General features: G+C 40.3%; 1 protein-coding gene across 1 annotated transcript in view; it reads left to right on the top strand.

Annotated features, from left to right (window-relative positions):
* The first annotated feature begins 10,947 nt into the window (after nt 1–10,947).
* LOC140160767 (ER membrane protein complex subunit 1-like) overlaps nt 10,948–18,353 on the top strand; it is a 45,811-nt gene continuing 38,405 nt past the window's right edge. Inside the window, 6 exon segments of the mRNA XM_072184066.1 lie at nt 10,948–11,080; nt 13,395–13,594; nt 13,803–13,911; nt 15,078–15,200; nt 16,967–17,090; nt 18,185–18,331. Coding sequence (XP_072040167.1) covers nt 10,974–11,080; nt 13,395–13,594; nt 13,803–13,911; nt 15,078–15,200; nt 16,967–17,090; nt 18,185–18,331 — 810 coding nt within the window. The 5' untranslated portion in view covers nt 10,948–10,973.

Here is an 18,353-nt window from a genome sequence, read left to right as displayed (position 1 = left end):
GCCCAAACACATGAAATATGACTAGTTAATCCCCCAGTCTAACTTACGAACAGAGGCCTAATCCTAAACCCTCCAAGCCTAAGACCTAAAGGCTGGGTGAGATGCCCCTTAAACTATAACCATATCCCCTCTAACATTCGAGCCGGTACACCCATCGTGACCAGGCCTTCAAAGTTCCATCGAGTACCCGGTAGCTGCAACAAGTAGGTGGCTTAAGTTAGTCAACCTAGCCGTCATCATCTACATGTTGCCGCAATGAACTTATCTGGCACAGCGGTTCTGGGGGGTCTTTGTCGGTACTGACAAACGTTCACCGACTCGATCGGAGTGAGCATATAGAGAGGCGGATGTGGAGGCACAGCGGGATGATGTTTCGCTACTGATGCACTAGCTCGGTTTGTAAAATCACATTGCTATAGAAGTTTAGAACACATCGACTCTATAAAGGTGTGCATCTTTAAGAAAACATCAAATCAAACATTCAATATAAATAACTAAACTATGCTTAAAGTAAGTACAAGTCTACAGTCTACATTTGAAGAACAACTACAAATCAAACATTGAATATAACCTTATACTACTCTTGATGTAAGTACAAGTCTTCAGTCTACAATTCACATACCTTGCCATCATGTGGCAACTTTAAAATAGCTTAAAATGCCTGTCGGCAACACTTAAAGAAATGAGCTAAGAACATCATGCAGTCATGCACCACTCCCTAACGTCACTACCGGACAATATAGTCACTCACACCACTGGCCAAGTAGGGCAAACTCCGACCCAAGCCCAAACATATTAAATATGACTAGTTAATCCCCCCAGTCTAACTTACGAACAGAGGCCTAATCCTAAACCCTCCTAGCCTAAGACCTAAAGGCTGGGTGAGATGCCCCTTAAACTATGACCATATCCCCTCTAACATTCGAGCCGGTTTCACCCATCGTGACCAGGCCTTCAAAGTTCCATCGAGTACCCGGTAGCTGCAACAAGTAGGTGGCTTAAGTTAGTCAACCTAGCCGTCATCATCTACATGTTGCCGCAATGAACTTATCTGGCACAGCGGTTCTGGGGGTCTTTGTCGGTACTGACAAACGTTCACCGACTCGATCGGAGTGAGTATATAGAGAGGCGGATGTGGAGGCACAGCGGGATGATGTTTCGCTACTGATGCACTAGCTCGGTTTGTAAAATCACATTACTGTAGAAATTTAGAACACATCGACTCTATAACGGTTTGCAACTTTAAGAACAACATCAAATCAGACATTGAATATAAGTAACTAAACTACGCTTAAAGTAAGTACAAGTCTACAGTCTACAATTCATGAACAACTACAAATCAAACATTGAATATAACCTTATACTACTCTTGATGTAAGTACTAGTCTTCAGTCTACAATTGACATACCTTGCCATCATGTGGCAACTTTAAAATAGCTCAAAATGCCTGTCGGCAACATCACTTAAAGAAATGAGCTAAGAACATCATGCAGTCATGCACCACTCCCTAACGTCACTACCGGACAATATAGTCACTCACACCACTGGCTAAGTAGGGCAAACTCCGACCCAAGCCCAAACATATGAAATATGACTAGTTAATCCCCCCAGTCTAACTTACGAACAGAGGCCTAATCCTAATCCTAAACCCTCCTAGCCTAAGACCTAAAGGCTGGGTGAGATGCCCTTAAACTATGACCATATCCCTCTAACATTCGAGCCGGTTTCACCCATTGTGACCAGGCCTTCAAAGTTCTATCGAGTACCCGGTAGCTGCAACAAACAGGTGGCTTAAGTTAGTCAACCTAGCCGTCATCATCTACATGTTGCCGCAATGAACTTATCTGGCACAGCGGTTCTGGGGGTCTTTGTCGGTACTGACAAACGTTCACCGACTCGATCGGAGTGAGCATATAGAGAGGCGGATGTGGAGGCACAGCGGGATGATGTTTCGCTACTGATGCACTAGCTCGGTTTGTAAAATCACATTGCTATAGAAATTTAGAACACATCGACTCTATAAAGGTGTGCAACTTTAAGAAAACATCAACTCAAACATTCAATATAAATAACTAAACTACGCTTAAAGTAAGTACAAGTCTACAGTCTACATTTGAAGAACAACTACAAATCAAACATTGAATATAACCTTATACTACTCTTGATGTAAGTACTAGTCTTCAGTCTACAATTCACATACCTTGCCATCATGTGGCAACTTTAAAATAACTTAAAATGCCTGTCGGCAACATCACTTAAAGAAATGAGCTAAGAACATCATGCAGTCATACACCACTCCCCTAACGTCACTACCGGACAATATAGTCACTCACACCACTGGCCAAGTAGGGCAAACTCCGACCCAAGCCCAAACATATGAAATATGACTAGTTAATCCCCCCCAGTCTAACTTACGAACAGAGGCCTAATCCTAAACCCTCCTAGCCTAAGACCTAAAGGCTGGGTGAGATGCCCCTTAAACTATAACCATATCCCCTCTAACATTCGAGCCGGTTTCACCCATCGTGACCAGGCCTTCAAAGTTCCATCGAGTACCCGGTAGCTGCAACAAGTAGGTGGCTTAAGTTAGTCAACCTAGCCGTCATCATCTACATGTTGCCGCAATGAACTTATCTGGCACAGCGGTTCTGGGGGGTCTTTGTCGGTACTGACAAACGTTCACCGACTCGATCGGCGTGAGCATATAAAGAGGCGGATGTGGAGGCACAGCGGGATGATGTTTCGCTACTGATGCACTAGCTCGGTTTGTAAAATCACATTGCTATAGAAATTTAGAACACATCGACTCTATAAAGGTGTGCAACTTTAAGAACAACATCAAATCAAACATTGAATATAAATAACTAAACTACGCTTAAAGTAAGTACAAGTCTACAGTCTACAATTCAAGAACAACTAAAAATCAAACATTGAATATAACCTTATACTACTCTTGATGTAAGTACTAGTCTTCAGTCTACAATTCACATACCTTGCCATCATGTGGCAACTTTAAAATAACTTAAAATGCCTGTCGGCAACATCACTTAAAGAAATGAGCTAAGAACATCATGCAGTCATACACCACTCCCTAACGTCACTACCGGACAATATAGTCACTCACACCACTGGCCAAGTAGGGCAAACTCCGACCCAAGCCCAAACACATGAAATATGACTAGTTAATCCCCCAGTCTAACTTACGAACAGAGGCCTAATCCTAAACCCTCCAAGCCTAAGACCTAAAGGCTGGGTGAGATGCCCCTTAAACTATAACCATATCCCCTCTAACATTCGAGCCGGTACACCCATCGTGACCAGGCCTTCAAAGTTCCATCGAGTACCCGGTAGCTGCAACAAGTAGGTGGCTTAAGTTAGTCAACCTAGCCGTCATCATCTACATGTTGCCGCAATGAACTTATCTGGCACAGCGGTTCTGGGGGTCTTTGTCGGTACTGACAAACGTTCACCGACTCGATCGGAGTGAGCATATAGAGAGGCGGATGTGGAGGCACAGCAGGATGATGTTTCGCTACTGATGCACTAGCTCGGTTTGTAAAATCACATTGCTATAGAAGTTTAGAACACATCGACTCTATAAAGGTGTGCATCTTTAAGAAAACATCAAATCAAACATTCAATATAAATAACTAAACTAAGCTTAAAGTAAGTACAAGTCTACAGTCTACATTTGAAGAACAACTACAAATCAAACATTGAATATAACCTTATACTACTCTTGATGTAAGTACAAGTCTTCAGTCTACAATTCACATACCTTGCCATCATGTGGCAACTTTAAAATAGCTTAAAATGCCTGTCGGCAACACTTAAAGAAATGAGCTAAGAACATCATGCCTAAGACCTAAAGGCTGGGTGAGATGCCCCTTAAACTATGACCATATCCCCTCTAACATTCGAGCCGGTTTCACCCATTGTGACCAGGCCTTCAAAGTTCTATCGAGTACCCGGTAGCTGCAACAAGCAGGTGGCTTAAGTTAGTCAACCTAGCCGTCATCATCTACATGTTGCCGCAATGAACTTATCTGGCACAGCGGTTCTGGGGGGTCTTTGTCGGTACTGACAAACGTTCACCGACTCGATCGGAGTGAGCATATAGAGAGGCGGATGTGGAGGCACAGCGGGATGATGTTTCGCTACTGATGCACTAGCTCGGTTTGTAAAATCACATTGCTATAGAAATTTAGAACACATCAACTCTATAAAGGTGTGCAAATTTAAGAACAACATCAAATCAAACATTGAATATAAGTAACTAAACTACGCTTAAAGTAAGTACAAGTCTACAGTCTACAATTCAAGAACAACTACAAATCAAACATTGATTATAACCTTATACTACTCTTGATGTAAGTACTAGTCTTCAGTCTACAATTCACATACCTTGCCATCATGTGGCAACTTTAAAATAGCTTAAAATGCCTGTCGGCAACATCACTTAAAGAAATGAGCTAAGAACATCATGCAGTCATGCACCACTCCCTAACGTCACTACCGGACAATAAAGTCACTCACACCACTGGCCAAGTAGGGCAAACTCCGACCCAAGCCCAAACATATGAAATATGACTAGTTAATCCCCCCAGTCTAACTTACGAACAGAGGCCTAATCCTAATCCTAAACCCTCCTAGCCTAAGACCTAAAGGCTGGGTGAGATGCCCCTTAAACTATGACCATATCCCTCTAACATTCGAGCCGGTACACCCATCGTGACCAGGCCTTCCAAGTTCCATCGAGTACCCGGTAGCTGCAACAAGTAGGTGGCTTAAGTTAGTCAACCTAGCCATCATCATCTACATGTTGCCGCAATGAACTTATCTGGCACAGCGGTTCTGGGGGGTCTTTGTCGGTACTGACAAACGTTCACCGACTCGATCGGAGTGAGCATATAGAGAGGCGGATGTGGAGGCACAGCGGGATGATGTTTCGCTACTGATGCACTAGCTCGGTTTGTAAAATCACATTACTGTAGAAATTTAGAACACATCGACTCTATAAAGGTGTGCAACTTTAAGAACAACATCAAATCAGACATTGAATATAAGTAACTAAACTACGCTTAAAGTAAGTACAAGTCTACAGTCTACAATTCACGAACAACTACAAATCAAACATTGAATATAACCTTATACTACTCTTGATGTAAGTACTAGTCTTCAGTCTACAATTCACATACGTTGCCATCATGTGGCAACTTTAAAATAGCTTAAAATGCCTGTCGGCAACACTTAAAGAAATGAGCTAAGAACATCATGCAGTCATACACCACTCCCTAACGTCACTACCGGACAATATAGTCACTCACACCACTGGCCAAGTAGGGCAAACTCCGACCCAAGCCCAAACATATGAAATATGACTAGTTAATCCCCAGTCTAACTTACGAACAGAGGCCTAATCCTAATCCTAAACCCTCCTAGCCTAAGACCTAAAGGCTGGGTGAGATGCCCTTAAACTATGACCATATCCCTCTAACATTCGAGCCGGTTTCACCCATCGTGACCAGGCCTTCAAAGTTCTATCGAGTACCCGGTAGCTGCAACAAGCAGGTGGCTTAAGTTAGTCAACCTAGCCGTCATCATATACATGTTGCCGCAATGAACTTATCTGGCACAGCGGTTCTGGGGGGGTCTTTGTCGGTACTGACAAACGTTCACCGACTCGATCGGAGTGAGCATATAGAGAGGCGGATGTGGAGGCACAGCGGGATGATGTTTCGCTACTGATGCACTAGCTCGGTTTGTAAAATCACATTGCTATAGAAGTTTAGAACACATCGACTCTATAAAGGTGTGCATCTTTAAGAAAACATCAAATCAAACATTCAATATAAATAACTAAACTATGCTTAAAGTAAGTACAAGTCTACAGTCTACATTTGAAGAACAACTACAAATCAAACATTGAATATAACATTATACTACTCTTGATGTAAGTACAAGTCTTCAGTCTACAATTCACATACCTTGCCATCATGTGGCAACTTTAAAATAGCTTAAAATGCCTGTCGGCAACATCACTTAAAGAAATGAGCTAAGAACATCATGCAGTCATACACCACTCCCTAACGTCACTACCGGACAATATAGTCACTCACACCACTGGCCAAGTAGGGCAAACTCCGACCCAAGCCCAAACACATGAAATATGACTAGTTAATCCCCCAGTCTAACTTACGAACAGAGGCCTAATCCTAAACCCTCCTAGCCTAAGACCTAAAGGCTGGGTGAGATGCCCCTTAAACTATAACCATATCCCCTCTAACATTCGAGCCGGTACACCCATCGTGACCAGGCTTTCAAAGTTCCATCGAGTACCCGGTAGCTGCAACAAGTAGGTGGCTTAAGTTAGTCAACCTAGCCGTCATCATCTACATGTTGCCGCAATGAACTTATCTGGCACAGCGGTTCTGGGGGGTCTTTGTCGGTACTGACAAACGTTCACCGACTCGATCGGAGTGAGCATATAGAGAGGCGGATGTGGAGGCACAGCAGGATGATGTTTCGCTACTGATGCACTAGCTCGGTTTGTAAAATCACATTGCTATAGAAATTTAGAACACATCGACTCTATAAAGGTGTGCATCTTTAAGAAAACATCAAATCAAACATTCAATATAAATAACTAAACTACGCTTAAAGTAAGTACAAGTCTACAGTCTACATTTGAAGAACAACTACAAATCAAACATTGAATATAACCTTATACTACTCTTGATGTAAGTACTAGTCTTCAGTCTACAATTCACATACCTTGCCATCATGTGGCAACTTTAAAATAACTTTTAAAATGCCTGTCGGCAACATCACTTAAAGAAATGAGCTAAGAACATCATGCAGTCATACACCACTCCCTAACGTCACTACCGGACAATATAGTCACTCACACCACTGGCCAAGTAGGGCAAACTCCGACCCAAGCCCAAACATATGAAATATGACTAGTTAATCCCCCCAGTCTAACTTACGAACAGAGGCCTAATCCTAAACCCTCCTAGCCTAAGACCTAAAGGCTGGGTGAGATGCCCCATAAACTATGACCATATCCCCGCTAACATTCGAGCCGGTTTCACCCATCGTGACCAGGCCTTCAAAGTTCCATCGAGTACCCGGTAGCTGCAACAAGTAGGTGGCTTAAGTTAGTCAACCTAGCCATCATCATCTACATGTTGCCGCAATGAACTTATCTGGCACAGCGGTTCTGGGGGTCTTTGTCGGTACTGACAAACGTTCACCGACTCGATCGGAGTGAGCATATAGAGAGGCGGATGTGGAGGCACAGCGGGATGATGTTTCGCTACTGATGCACTAGCTCGGTTTGTAAAATCACATTGCTATAGAAATTTAGAACACATCAACTCTATAAAGGTGTGCAACTTTAAGAACAACATCAAATCAAACATTGAATATAAGTAACTAAACTACGCTTAAAGTAAGTACAAGTCTATACAGTCTACAATTCAAGAACAACTACAAATCAAACATTGATTATAACCTTATACTACTCTTGATGTAAGTACTAGTCTTCAGTCTACAATTCACATACCTTGCCATCATGTGGCAACTTTAAAATAGCTTAAATTGCCTGTCGGCAACATCACTTAAAGAAATGAGCTAAGAACATCATGCAGTCATGCACCACTCCCTAACGTCACTACCGGACAATATAGTCACTCACACCACTGGCCAAGTAGGGCAAATCCATGTGACTGAAGTATAATGCTTGTTTTCCGGACTCGGAGTCAAAAACTGTCCAGCAGAATGACCATTTTTACTTGTTTAAAAAAATTGTTTTAACTCTGTTTGTATGATTATATTAGGCTGGCGGGTAAGCATCATTAATTGATCTCGTACACTGGTGTGTAATGTGTTGTTTGTACTGTTCACCCTTGACTGCTCATATCCATAAGTACCAGACTTGAGTCCTGTTTATCAGGGACAGTCTGTGTAGCTCAGTGGTTAGAGCGCTCGCCCGACAAGCGAGAGGTCTGGGGTTCAAGTCCCCGCACAGGCAGGTATGTCCAGAGTTTTTTCTCTGGTATATCTGCCTATGCATGTTATGTTTCCATTTGTTAATTCATGTTTAAATGTGCTAGTGTGCGATGCGTAATTCTTCTTTCCCCTGTATGTTTTAACTCTGTTTTTTTATGACATAATTTCCCTTTTTATCGCAGCTCTGTACCGTACTGTCCCCTTCGTTTCTTGATTTCAAAGTGTTTGGAATTTGTTTAAATGTATAACTGTAATAAAGACATTTGAAAAGTAGGTTTAAACGTTTCTTGCGAACGTACTGTACTGCCCTGGACGTGTACTGACGAAAGAACGGCCAAAGTAGTTAACAAACTAACGAACAAATGAACAAATAATTAACGGTTTCAACAGAAAAAATGCGAGTGAAGTAAGTAAAAAACAACTGCATCATTTTCATATTTGAACTGATGTGGGTGATTTTAAGGTTTTTAGGGTCATCAACAAGTAAATATTACTCACTTAGTTTTGTACCGTTGCATTGTCTTTTTATCCTCTTTAAGTTGTAGGTCGATTGCGCTCATTTGTTGCCTGGAAACTAATCCTCCATTGTCTATACTTCTTGTAAAGAGCAGATGATTCCACAAAATGACGATTGGAATGTGCATGCTCTAAATATCTGTCAACTTTAGTGCACATTTTTTAGAATTGAACCTTCAACACCGAAAGCCGACATCTTTGTTTACCGCTTTATCTTGTTGCCAGGCTGCGTTGTTAGGTAAAATTCGCGTACATGTATCTTTGTCTTTCGCGTTTCAGTGCGTCATACTGTGCGTCTAATTACGCGACGCGCTAAATTGCACGACGCGTTTACGCTGTATGACAAAAATGGGCTCATTTTCATTTCAAGTTACATGGGCAAAATTACACACATATGCATGAATGGCAAAGTTAAAACTATTGGGACGTAAGTTATATTATTAATAATAATATTAATAATAATAATAATAATAATAATAATAATACGGTAAATGGTTCTCATGACGCTAAATATTCAGAGGAACTCAAAGCGCGCAAAAGCATGAAAATGTCAAATATAAATGCAATAAAATGTCTGGGTTTTAAACTGACGTTTAAATGGAGAAAGTTTGGGGATGTTTATACGAAGGTTGTTTGGAAGCGAGTTCCAAACAGCTGGAGCAGCAAAATAAAATGAGCTTTCGTCGGTTGATTTGAGGTTAGCCCGGCCCGAAGACCTTATTTTGCAGAGGATGATCTAGGCCTATATGGTGGTAAAGTGCCATCAAAGGGACTGTCACGTCAAAGTGACGAAAAGCCAAAACAGCAAATCCGGGCAGCAAGTTTAGGCATAAATTGATGGATATGATGGCATGCCCAAAATTGATTTGAGATTTTAAACCCGAAGAGGTTTGAATAATTTTGCAGAGGATGATCGAAGGGAGCGGAAAGGTTGATAAGTAGGCCTACGCACAGAATTAATGACTGGTAGGCCTAATATACCAATGGTAGTAGGCCTACATGGTAAAGTGTCATCAATAGTACTGTCAAAGTGACGAAAAGCCAAAATAGCATAAATTGGGGATAACATTTTCAAATGGCATGCCCCTAGCAACGTTTGCACAGTAGGCATATTTTTGTCGAGCCTGAGAGCCCATCAGACACAGTATCAAATTGCATTCTGAATATGAGAAATGTCCTGATGGTATCAAATAATTTTTGAAATTCGCGATATAAAAAATGTATTATCTTCAAATTATACGAAAGGTAAAAATTTTCAAATGATGGATGACTTTTCCTCCCAGCTACATAAACTTTATAGGTAGGCTGCATTAGATTTATAAAGTTTATTTCGAGGACTGTTAAATGTCAAAAATATTAATTTTTAATACTTTGCAATAAAATTTGTATTACATCGCGGATTTCAAAAAGTCATATATTCTTTTGATATCCTTTTGGTACTAAAAATCATTTACTTGGCCAAATAACCTTTTTTCAGTTCTACTTATAGCGGTATTCTAATAGAAGCCTTTGAGGGTTCTTTCTTTTAAGACGCGTTCATTAAAGGTTCTTCAATAAGGTTCTACAAAGAACAATTTTGGCAACTAGGGGTGGGGGCAAAGGGGGAGGGCGCCAAATCGGCCTCACTTAAAAAATATCATAATGCCCGATGCCATTCCACCGAGCACTACTATAACACCGCGTCTAAGATATTCTCGGGTGGGGGGAATAAACTCGGGGCACAGACGATAAAAAATACAGTTGCATCATATTACAATACATTACATGAATGTATGTCTTCGAGCTTACAAAAAAGGCTTTATTGGGACGATATGCGCGCGTAGCGCTCAAAAATTGGCTCAGCCTCATGATCGGGGTGAATTGCTCCTTTTCTTTTCCTTTGCCTTCCTGATTTCTCTTCATTTTTGTTAGAGGGGCACCTTTTTCTTTAATTTTTTGTCGGGGGCACCCCTCCCCCGCCCTCCGCTGGCTACGCTACTGTAGTGTAGTCCCCCCTTCAACGCGTTCTCACCGTGACGCGTATTGATTAGGGGTGGTGCAATAATTATGTGTACCCCCGGTCGGGTGAATTATATGGTGATTTTTTGGCAGGCCAAAAGGGGGGGGGCAAGCATTTTTTGGCAGGTCGAAAGGGGGGGGGGGGCAAGCGATTTTTGGCAGGACGAAAGGGGGGCAAGCGATTTTTATTTGGCATAGATATTTTGGGCACCATTAGGAAAACGTTAGGAACATGCAAAATTTCCCCGGAAATTTTTTTTTGGCACGGCCAAAGGGGGGGGGGCAAGCGATTTTCGGCAGACCATTTTGAAAATTCACCACCCCGGGGGTACACATAATTATTGCACAGCCCCTTATTATTGTGCATTATTCTGGGAGAGTTTTGTGAACTCGGAGGTGCTCCTATACAAGAGGAGGAAATCCCATAAGAAAGAAAGAAAGAAAAAATGGCGACCTGCACAATGAAGATAATCTGCGTTTTAGTGCTTCAATTAACACTCATAATCCCGAATATTTCGGGTCTTTTTGAGGATCAGATCGGCAAATTCGATTGGTAAGTACATTGACTAATGCATGACCTATTATTCTTTCCAAGAACCGAGCGATATATTCGCTTTTTTACTTCGAATGTTTCGCGAAGTTCAGTTTGTGCACCGTCAAGTAGCAGAATTTTGCACCTGCTTACCCGTATTAAAGGCTAGGCAGAGCCTAGCTCGAGATACTCTATAGCTAAAATACAGGTTTAAATTTACTGTCTTACATTATCTTGCTGTATTTCAGCTAGAGCACCATAGGTAGAGAAACCGGGTTTTTTGGAGAACAATACTCATTATAGTAGTACAAGGAACTTATACGATGGCCTCATTCACAAACTGATACTATCTGTCCATCGTATAAGGTTATTGCCGTACGACAGTGTGGTGAAGGAATATTACACAGTCAAGAATAGGCTCCATCATTTTTTTGTTCTGATCCCTCCCAGTCTCCCAAAACATCAAAAGCGTTGCACTTGTACTTACTTTAGACCGAATAATCAGTCCCAATACAAAATTTGTATAGGGACTGAATTGGTTACAGCGGTAAAGCTTATGGGAACAGTTATGTCACTTTTGAGTTAGTTTCACTTGTACTCACTTGGATATATAACACAAATTGTTGCTTGGGTGTACACAGAAGTTTGGGTGTACAATCGATGTCAAAAACGGTTCTGCATTCCAACAAAAAAGCTATTTTCCAGTTGCGGTTTTAGCACAGTTTCTCTCGCCACACACTCGTATTTATTTACCTCTGCTAAGGCTGAGTAAAAAAAAATACATGTTTCTCGTCCGCGCCCTCCTCATTTTTTGAAGATTTTTCAAATTTCTTTTTATTTTGTAAACTTTCAGATATAACTTGTTGAAAAAGATGTTTCAGAAGTTGAAACTTATTTTACGGCTTTGTAAATGGTTTTGTGATCACTAGAGGGGTCTACCTCTCAAAACAATAAAATAAAAAGGGCCTCCTCCTTTTTCTCAGATATCAATCTGTATGTCGAATACCGAAATATGGTGTCAAATACAGGTATTTAGCGTCGTTTTCCAATAAAAAAATAGAAAATAAAAAGCCCTCATTCTCCTAATTTTTAAAAACCCGGACGAGAAACATGTTTTTATTTTTACTTGGCCTAATGCCGATTGACTTAGTCTCCTCGCCGGCTAGTTTGGTTCCGCTCCCGCCACACAGACACCAAACTGTCTGCGAAGGAGACTATAGGTTTACTCCGTTGTCCAGCTTGTCCATGCAAACAAGGTTCGCGATGACCAGGAATTTTCGACGGTGTAGGCGTGAGAAATTAGATTTTTTTTCACATTTCCAGTGCACATCCAGAAGCTTGAAGTATTGTAGGAGAGAGGTAAGTAAGTTATTATCACGTATAGGGGATTGCAGGTAATTATACAAAATGATTTAGTGGTGAAAAATATCATGTAAAACACAGAGTGGTCATGAACAAGTTCAGGATGACAATATCGACATCCTCCCCGAATAGGAAAGTAACAGCGTTAGTACGGCACTACTCTGAGTAAAGATAAACACTTGTGCTGAACGTCAAATTGGTCACTTATCGCTCACTGTTCAAAATGTGACATCTACACCAATTACAGTCCCGAAACTGTCTACTTTTTAGCCGACCTCAATTCAAACATTTAGTGATAGTTAAAAATCGATCCCCAACCCTTTGGTTACCTTTGGACGAATTTGTAGAAATCTCCATGGAGTCTCCGTGTCTAAAATTCCCGGTACAAACATCGAAAATGTCGCATTTCTCAGTCCCGTGATGATACTATATCCGCATCGCTGTTTTCATACATGAATATGCATATCTCTGACCCCTGTAAGGTCAAAAAGGTGGCGTTGATTTCAACCAATCCGATCCACCGATTGTGACCTTTTCATGAATATTTAATAAGCAGCTTGATACTGACGTCATATCTGAGGTGACAGGAGGCAGCAGATACCATTTTGGTCAACTGAACTCGACTCGTGCATTCTTTTGGTTGACATAAATCGAACAAAATTTTCAATAACGGGTAATAGTAGGATTTCAATTTTTTTTTAATCGACACAAGTACAGAGTCCTCAGGATGTAGTCATAAACTGGTTATCAAGTGTGTACCATTACTCGAGAACTCTAGCTTAGAATTTGCACACAATAGTTAAATGCATTCGATGCTAGAGTTCATTGCTATCATTTTTCTCTTGGTCAGCGTTTTATCATGCCTGGTCTGTTATCAATTTTGCATTGTTGTTTAAAATCTATATGCCCAGATCACTTTGAAATATTTACTGAGCTATAAATTATTGTTGTGCATTAATTTGACTTTTTACAGGAAGCAGCAATTCATTGGTAAGGCCAAGTTCATCCATCATGGCTACCTGGACTCTGGTAACAGAAGGCATTTCATCTTTGTAGCCACTGAAGCCAATGTGCTGGCTGGTCTGAGTGCTAGAACAGGACAAATTGTGTGGAGACAGGTGTTTAAGAGGGATGCTGGTGGTATCATCGATGCTTTACTCTACAATAATGAAGGTAAATTGAAATGGTGTAGGGTTGTATGGGAAGCCTGAGGTCCTGGGTTCAATTCCCTTTTTTTCAATTTCTGAACTTTAGTTATATTAATTATTTTATGTTTTTCATTTTTTTTTACTCTGCCTGTATCTCAAATTTCATTATTTCCAACTTTTATCTGATTGGATTTTATAATTATTGTTAATTTTTCATTATTAATTTGTAATAGATTTGATAACATTGTCTGGTGGTGGAAGAATTTTGAGAAGCTGGGACCCATCCAGTGGGTTTTTACGATGGGAGGTGCCGACCACCACACTGGCAGCCTCTCAACAAGGGTAAGCACACAGTACGGAATGTATTTGTTTTCCAGGCATGAGAATTTTCAGGTTTAAGCCTGAATTCAGCTTTTTTCTGGTCCAAATTTCCACACTTTCTTTTAATTTCAGCCCGTTTTTGGCCTTTTTAGCTTAATTTCACATTTTCAGTTTTTTTTATGGATGATCATTCTCATGCCTGGTTTTCAGGAATTCAGATCCATGGTCACTTGATTCAGTACAGTCTCACTGAGGTTTGTGCTTTAGACAGTGAGTGCCTTTTCTTCCAAAAAACTTATTCCTCAGTGCTACTGTGATAACTGGTAACCGCATCCCCCACCCATCATTTCCCTACTTAAATCCCACCACAGTGATCCCACCCACAGGAACCCCATTTTTAATAGAAAATGAAAAATAGCTTATCTCAGAATGTTGATTCCCTAAAATGACCAGCTGGAACTGTTACAAAAATAAGAGGAGAAATCTTCCCCAAAGGGATAAAATTATTGGCCAGTGTTTGAGGGAATAAGGGAAGAATGGACACCCTGTAGATGTAATCTGTTAGGGATGAAATCAAAACTCGACCGGCAATTGTCTGCTGGTTCAGCCCGGTTTCCATTGTTTAGAACAAAAGCAACTGGACGGAACTGCCCGGAACCGGCAGCTGACTGCTGGTCAAGTTTTGATTTTGTCCCTTAGCTTTTATAAAGTTACATTTTGCAATATATATGTTGATTCCATCCGTATGTAAGAATGGTATTTTAATGTTTAAATACATGTATTATATGCATGTTCCTGTATTGTTCAACTGTTTGTAAGTTTACTGGGAGTCAACTGAATAATGACATTTGCTAGAAACATTGCATGGTTTTGTTGATTAAGTTGTTAGTTTTTTTGGTGCCATTATTGTGATACAATGTACATGCACAAGTTATCAGTTGATTATTATAGTGCATCCGTAGCGTGTGATTCAGCATGGAGCGACTGGGCCATAAAACACACCGCCTTTGATTGCGCATGATCAGTTTCAAATTTTTGGATTTCAATTAAAAGCAGTGTGCATACAGTCCATTGTATTATATTGTTTTATAAGTTGCATGATTGTTGTAATGGTGTTTTTTGGTTTTGTTTTCTTGTTTTATATTTCTGTTACTGGCCAGCAGTGTGTCTGTTGTTTTTCCTACCAGTTTATCGGCAACCATTGCTGAGGGTGAGGACGGATCAGTCATAGCGGTATTAGCTGGAGGAACCCTCTACACCCACAACATCAAGGACGGGACGCAACTCAACTCTGAAGTACTGCCTAGCAGGTATTGAGAGTGATTACTAACCTGAATATCAAACTCAGGTCTTCAAGAACTTAAAAAGTTTTGTTTAGTTTATTCTTTCTTTATTGAGGGTAACAACTTCAGTGACCAGCACTGCTTTCCAAGCAGGCCCTCAGTCAATACAAAACATAATATATTATAAAGTATAATAGTACACAAAAGTGATACAATATAAGATATACAAAAAAAAATGCAATCACAATTAGGAATTCATAGACTATATACATTTTAACATGAAATGAGAACATTTGTTTTGAATTGTCTCAAAGACATATTTTCCATATCAGTTTGAATCATTGGTGATAAACTGTTCCAAATATGAGCAGCTCTGACGTGAAATGTACGCAATCCAGAATTAGTGTTGTATTTTGGAACAATCAATGTATTAGACTAATGATTTCTGGTTACATGAGAATGAGTATTATGAACAAATTCAAACTGAGATGATAAATATGAAGGACTAAGATTTCTTAAACATTTAAATGTAAGAATAAGCATATTATTTTTCCATCTGTCACTTAGTTTGATCCACCCTAGTGAGTTTAACATGTCTATTACTGGCGTCCTAATATCAGCACATAGAATCGTTCTAGCTAAACTATTTTGTAAAACCTGAAGCCTTCTTTGATATTCAAGAGAAAAGTTACACCACACTGAACTAGCATAATCAAAATTAGGGGTAAGAGCATTTGATAACATAACAAGAGTGTGATGTGGAAGAAAATGTCTACAACGCCTAATAATACCAAAAGTAGCTAGTGACGAGAAGAAGTGAAAAGTTGTAGAGAAGAACTGACGCATTTACTTGGCTGTCATTCAAAACTTACATACATTATTGTGAAATCAGATTCTTTTAACCTATTATGTTCATCAATTAAAAGTACAATAGCTACTATATTTAATTCTTGGACATGACATGTGCAGCAACAAGTGCATCCCACAAGCGTATGACTATTCACAACGTGAAAAAATTAAACAAACCAATGTTTTTAGGAAGCAACAAGTCGCTAAGGTTGGAGACAACGCCATGCATGCACACCTGTGGCCAAGAATTACATATAAACGCAGTACATATATGATATAACATGTGACAGCATGACCAAACAATGGTCAGAATTGTTCCATTTCCAGCACATCATGTTTTGTTGAGCCTTCTTGGGCAACAATGCCATTGAACAGTGAAGAGATTATATACATTGTTACCTCAAGCATATCGATAGACCAGTTCCTACCTTTTGTTCATAAACACTTTGGTAATCTCATCTATCGTGGAGAACATCAGCATTGCTAGATTAAATCGGGACCATTTGGCAATTACCATGTACTCCTACAAAGTTTCAAGCCCTCGCTTTCAAGTGACGTTAAATCAAAATATTGTGTATGCCAAAATTCAGTTATACTTAAATTTTGTCAAAAAATATATGCAGAGTCACCAAAATATTATTTAGACCTGTTTAACTTTTCTTATTTCTCATAAACTTGAAATTGCTTACCGAGAGGAAGCTTTCATCCATTGTTGGACGTCTTCAGCCCCAATATTTGGCACGTGGGGCGCTGTTGGCTATTCTGAGCCACCGACACCAGACAGTGTCAGTCGGCTCAGAAGAGAGTTGTACACGGCGGGCAGGTAGTATCTCCCGGCATCCCTGTTGAGGTCGCTCTTATTAATTCTGATGTAGCAGGCTACATTAGACCTGCTTGCTAAACTGAGATTAAGATTAAAGAGTTTTCATTTCATTATTTTTCAGCGATACAGTCCAGTACAAGTGGTTACAAGGCGACCATACAAATTTGCACAGCGTGGGTGTAGCTGATCACTCACACATTATTGTGGCATCATACCACACTGCAGATGAAAATATGTCAAATCAGGTAGGTATAGTTATGTACACATGTAAACACACCCCAACACAGACAGAGATGCACACTTTGAGGCATATTTACCTTACCTCTAACAAATACTGCAGAGGCTCCTAGAATTTCCATCGCTGAAATTTTTTATTTTTTTTTTTTTTGAAATCAAATTTGTTTGTTTTTTGCTCTGGAAATTCTGCAGCTAAGAATTCAGAAACATGCGCTAGCTTCCAAATTCACCACTGGCACTACTATATTGGTGGTTATGAATACTCTCAATCATCTGGGAATCGTAAAACGAGAGATGAAATTCAATCTAGTCAATCAGATTATTCCAGCATACTGACCGCAACCAGTACCACTGACCTTCAGCTGGGTTGTGATGTTAAACACCTTGATTTCCGATGACGTCACCTTGTGACGTCAGTTGGCGAGGTAGAGTTCTGATGGTTCTGTCCCAGGCGGGTGAGAGATTGTTTCTGAGTCCTCCATGACGATTGAGGGACAGCTCTGCTTGCACCCAGATGGCTTCTTTTACTCCCCGTTCGTACCACGGTGCTTCACGGTCGAGGATTTTGACGTCCTCGAGGTCCACCTTGTGTTTTTTGGCTTTTAGATGTTGGTATATTGGTTAACTCAGTGAAATGCGTAATAACAAATATTTAGAATTGAAGTTGTTAAACAAGGCGTACCCAGGGGTCCCAGGTTCAAATCCTGGTCAAGAATGAATTTGTACTTCCTAGGCCAACTCGAGGGAAAGATTTAATTATATGCACAGCAAGGCATGTAATGCGCTAGTGGTGATTGATTGGGAAAAGGAAGGTGATGAGAAATTGATACGGTGGGAGATGGTGATAATACAAATATGATATTGAAACATGACAAAAGTTCTATTTATTATAATTTATGATATTGGAGGTAAAATATGGTGGTTGTCCATCAGACAGGGTATGGCTTATCATGAACGTCCGACTTGCGTTTTTTATAAGTGCTTATTATGAACACTGGTTTGTATGCCGACCTTTATTGGCCGTATCTCAAAATCAATATTTGTGACAAACACATCATTTAAATTATGCTAACCTAATTTCCATGTTTATTCTCCAACGTAGATGTCGCTACCTGCAGCTTGGGCTACCCTGGACACAAGTTGTGCAGTAGTTGGTTGTAATCAAATTGTATGTATAGATCAACTCACCAACTCATTACAAGTTGCGTCGACACGGGGCAGCAATATCTTCACAGCAACGCCAATAACAGTGAGTGCATAATTGAGGCAAT

The sequence above is a fragment of the Amphiura filiformis genome, chromosome 9 (assembly GCF_039555335.1).
Source record: "Amphiura filiformis chromosome 9, Afil_fr2py, whole genome shotgun sequence".
Taxonomy (NCBI): domain Eukaryota; kingdom Metazoa; phylum Echinodermata; class Ophiuroidea; order Amphilepidida; family Amphiuridae; genus Amphiura; species Amphiura filiformis.
This window is presented reverse-complemented; position numbering and strand designations above follow the sequence as displayed.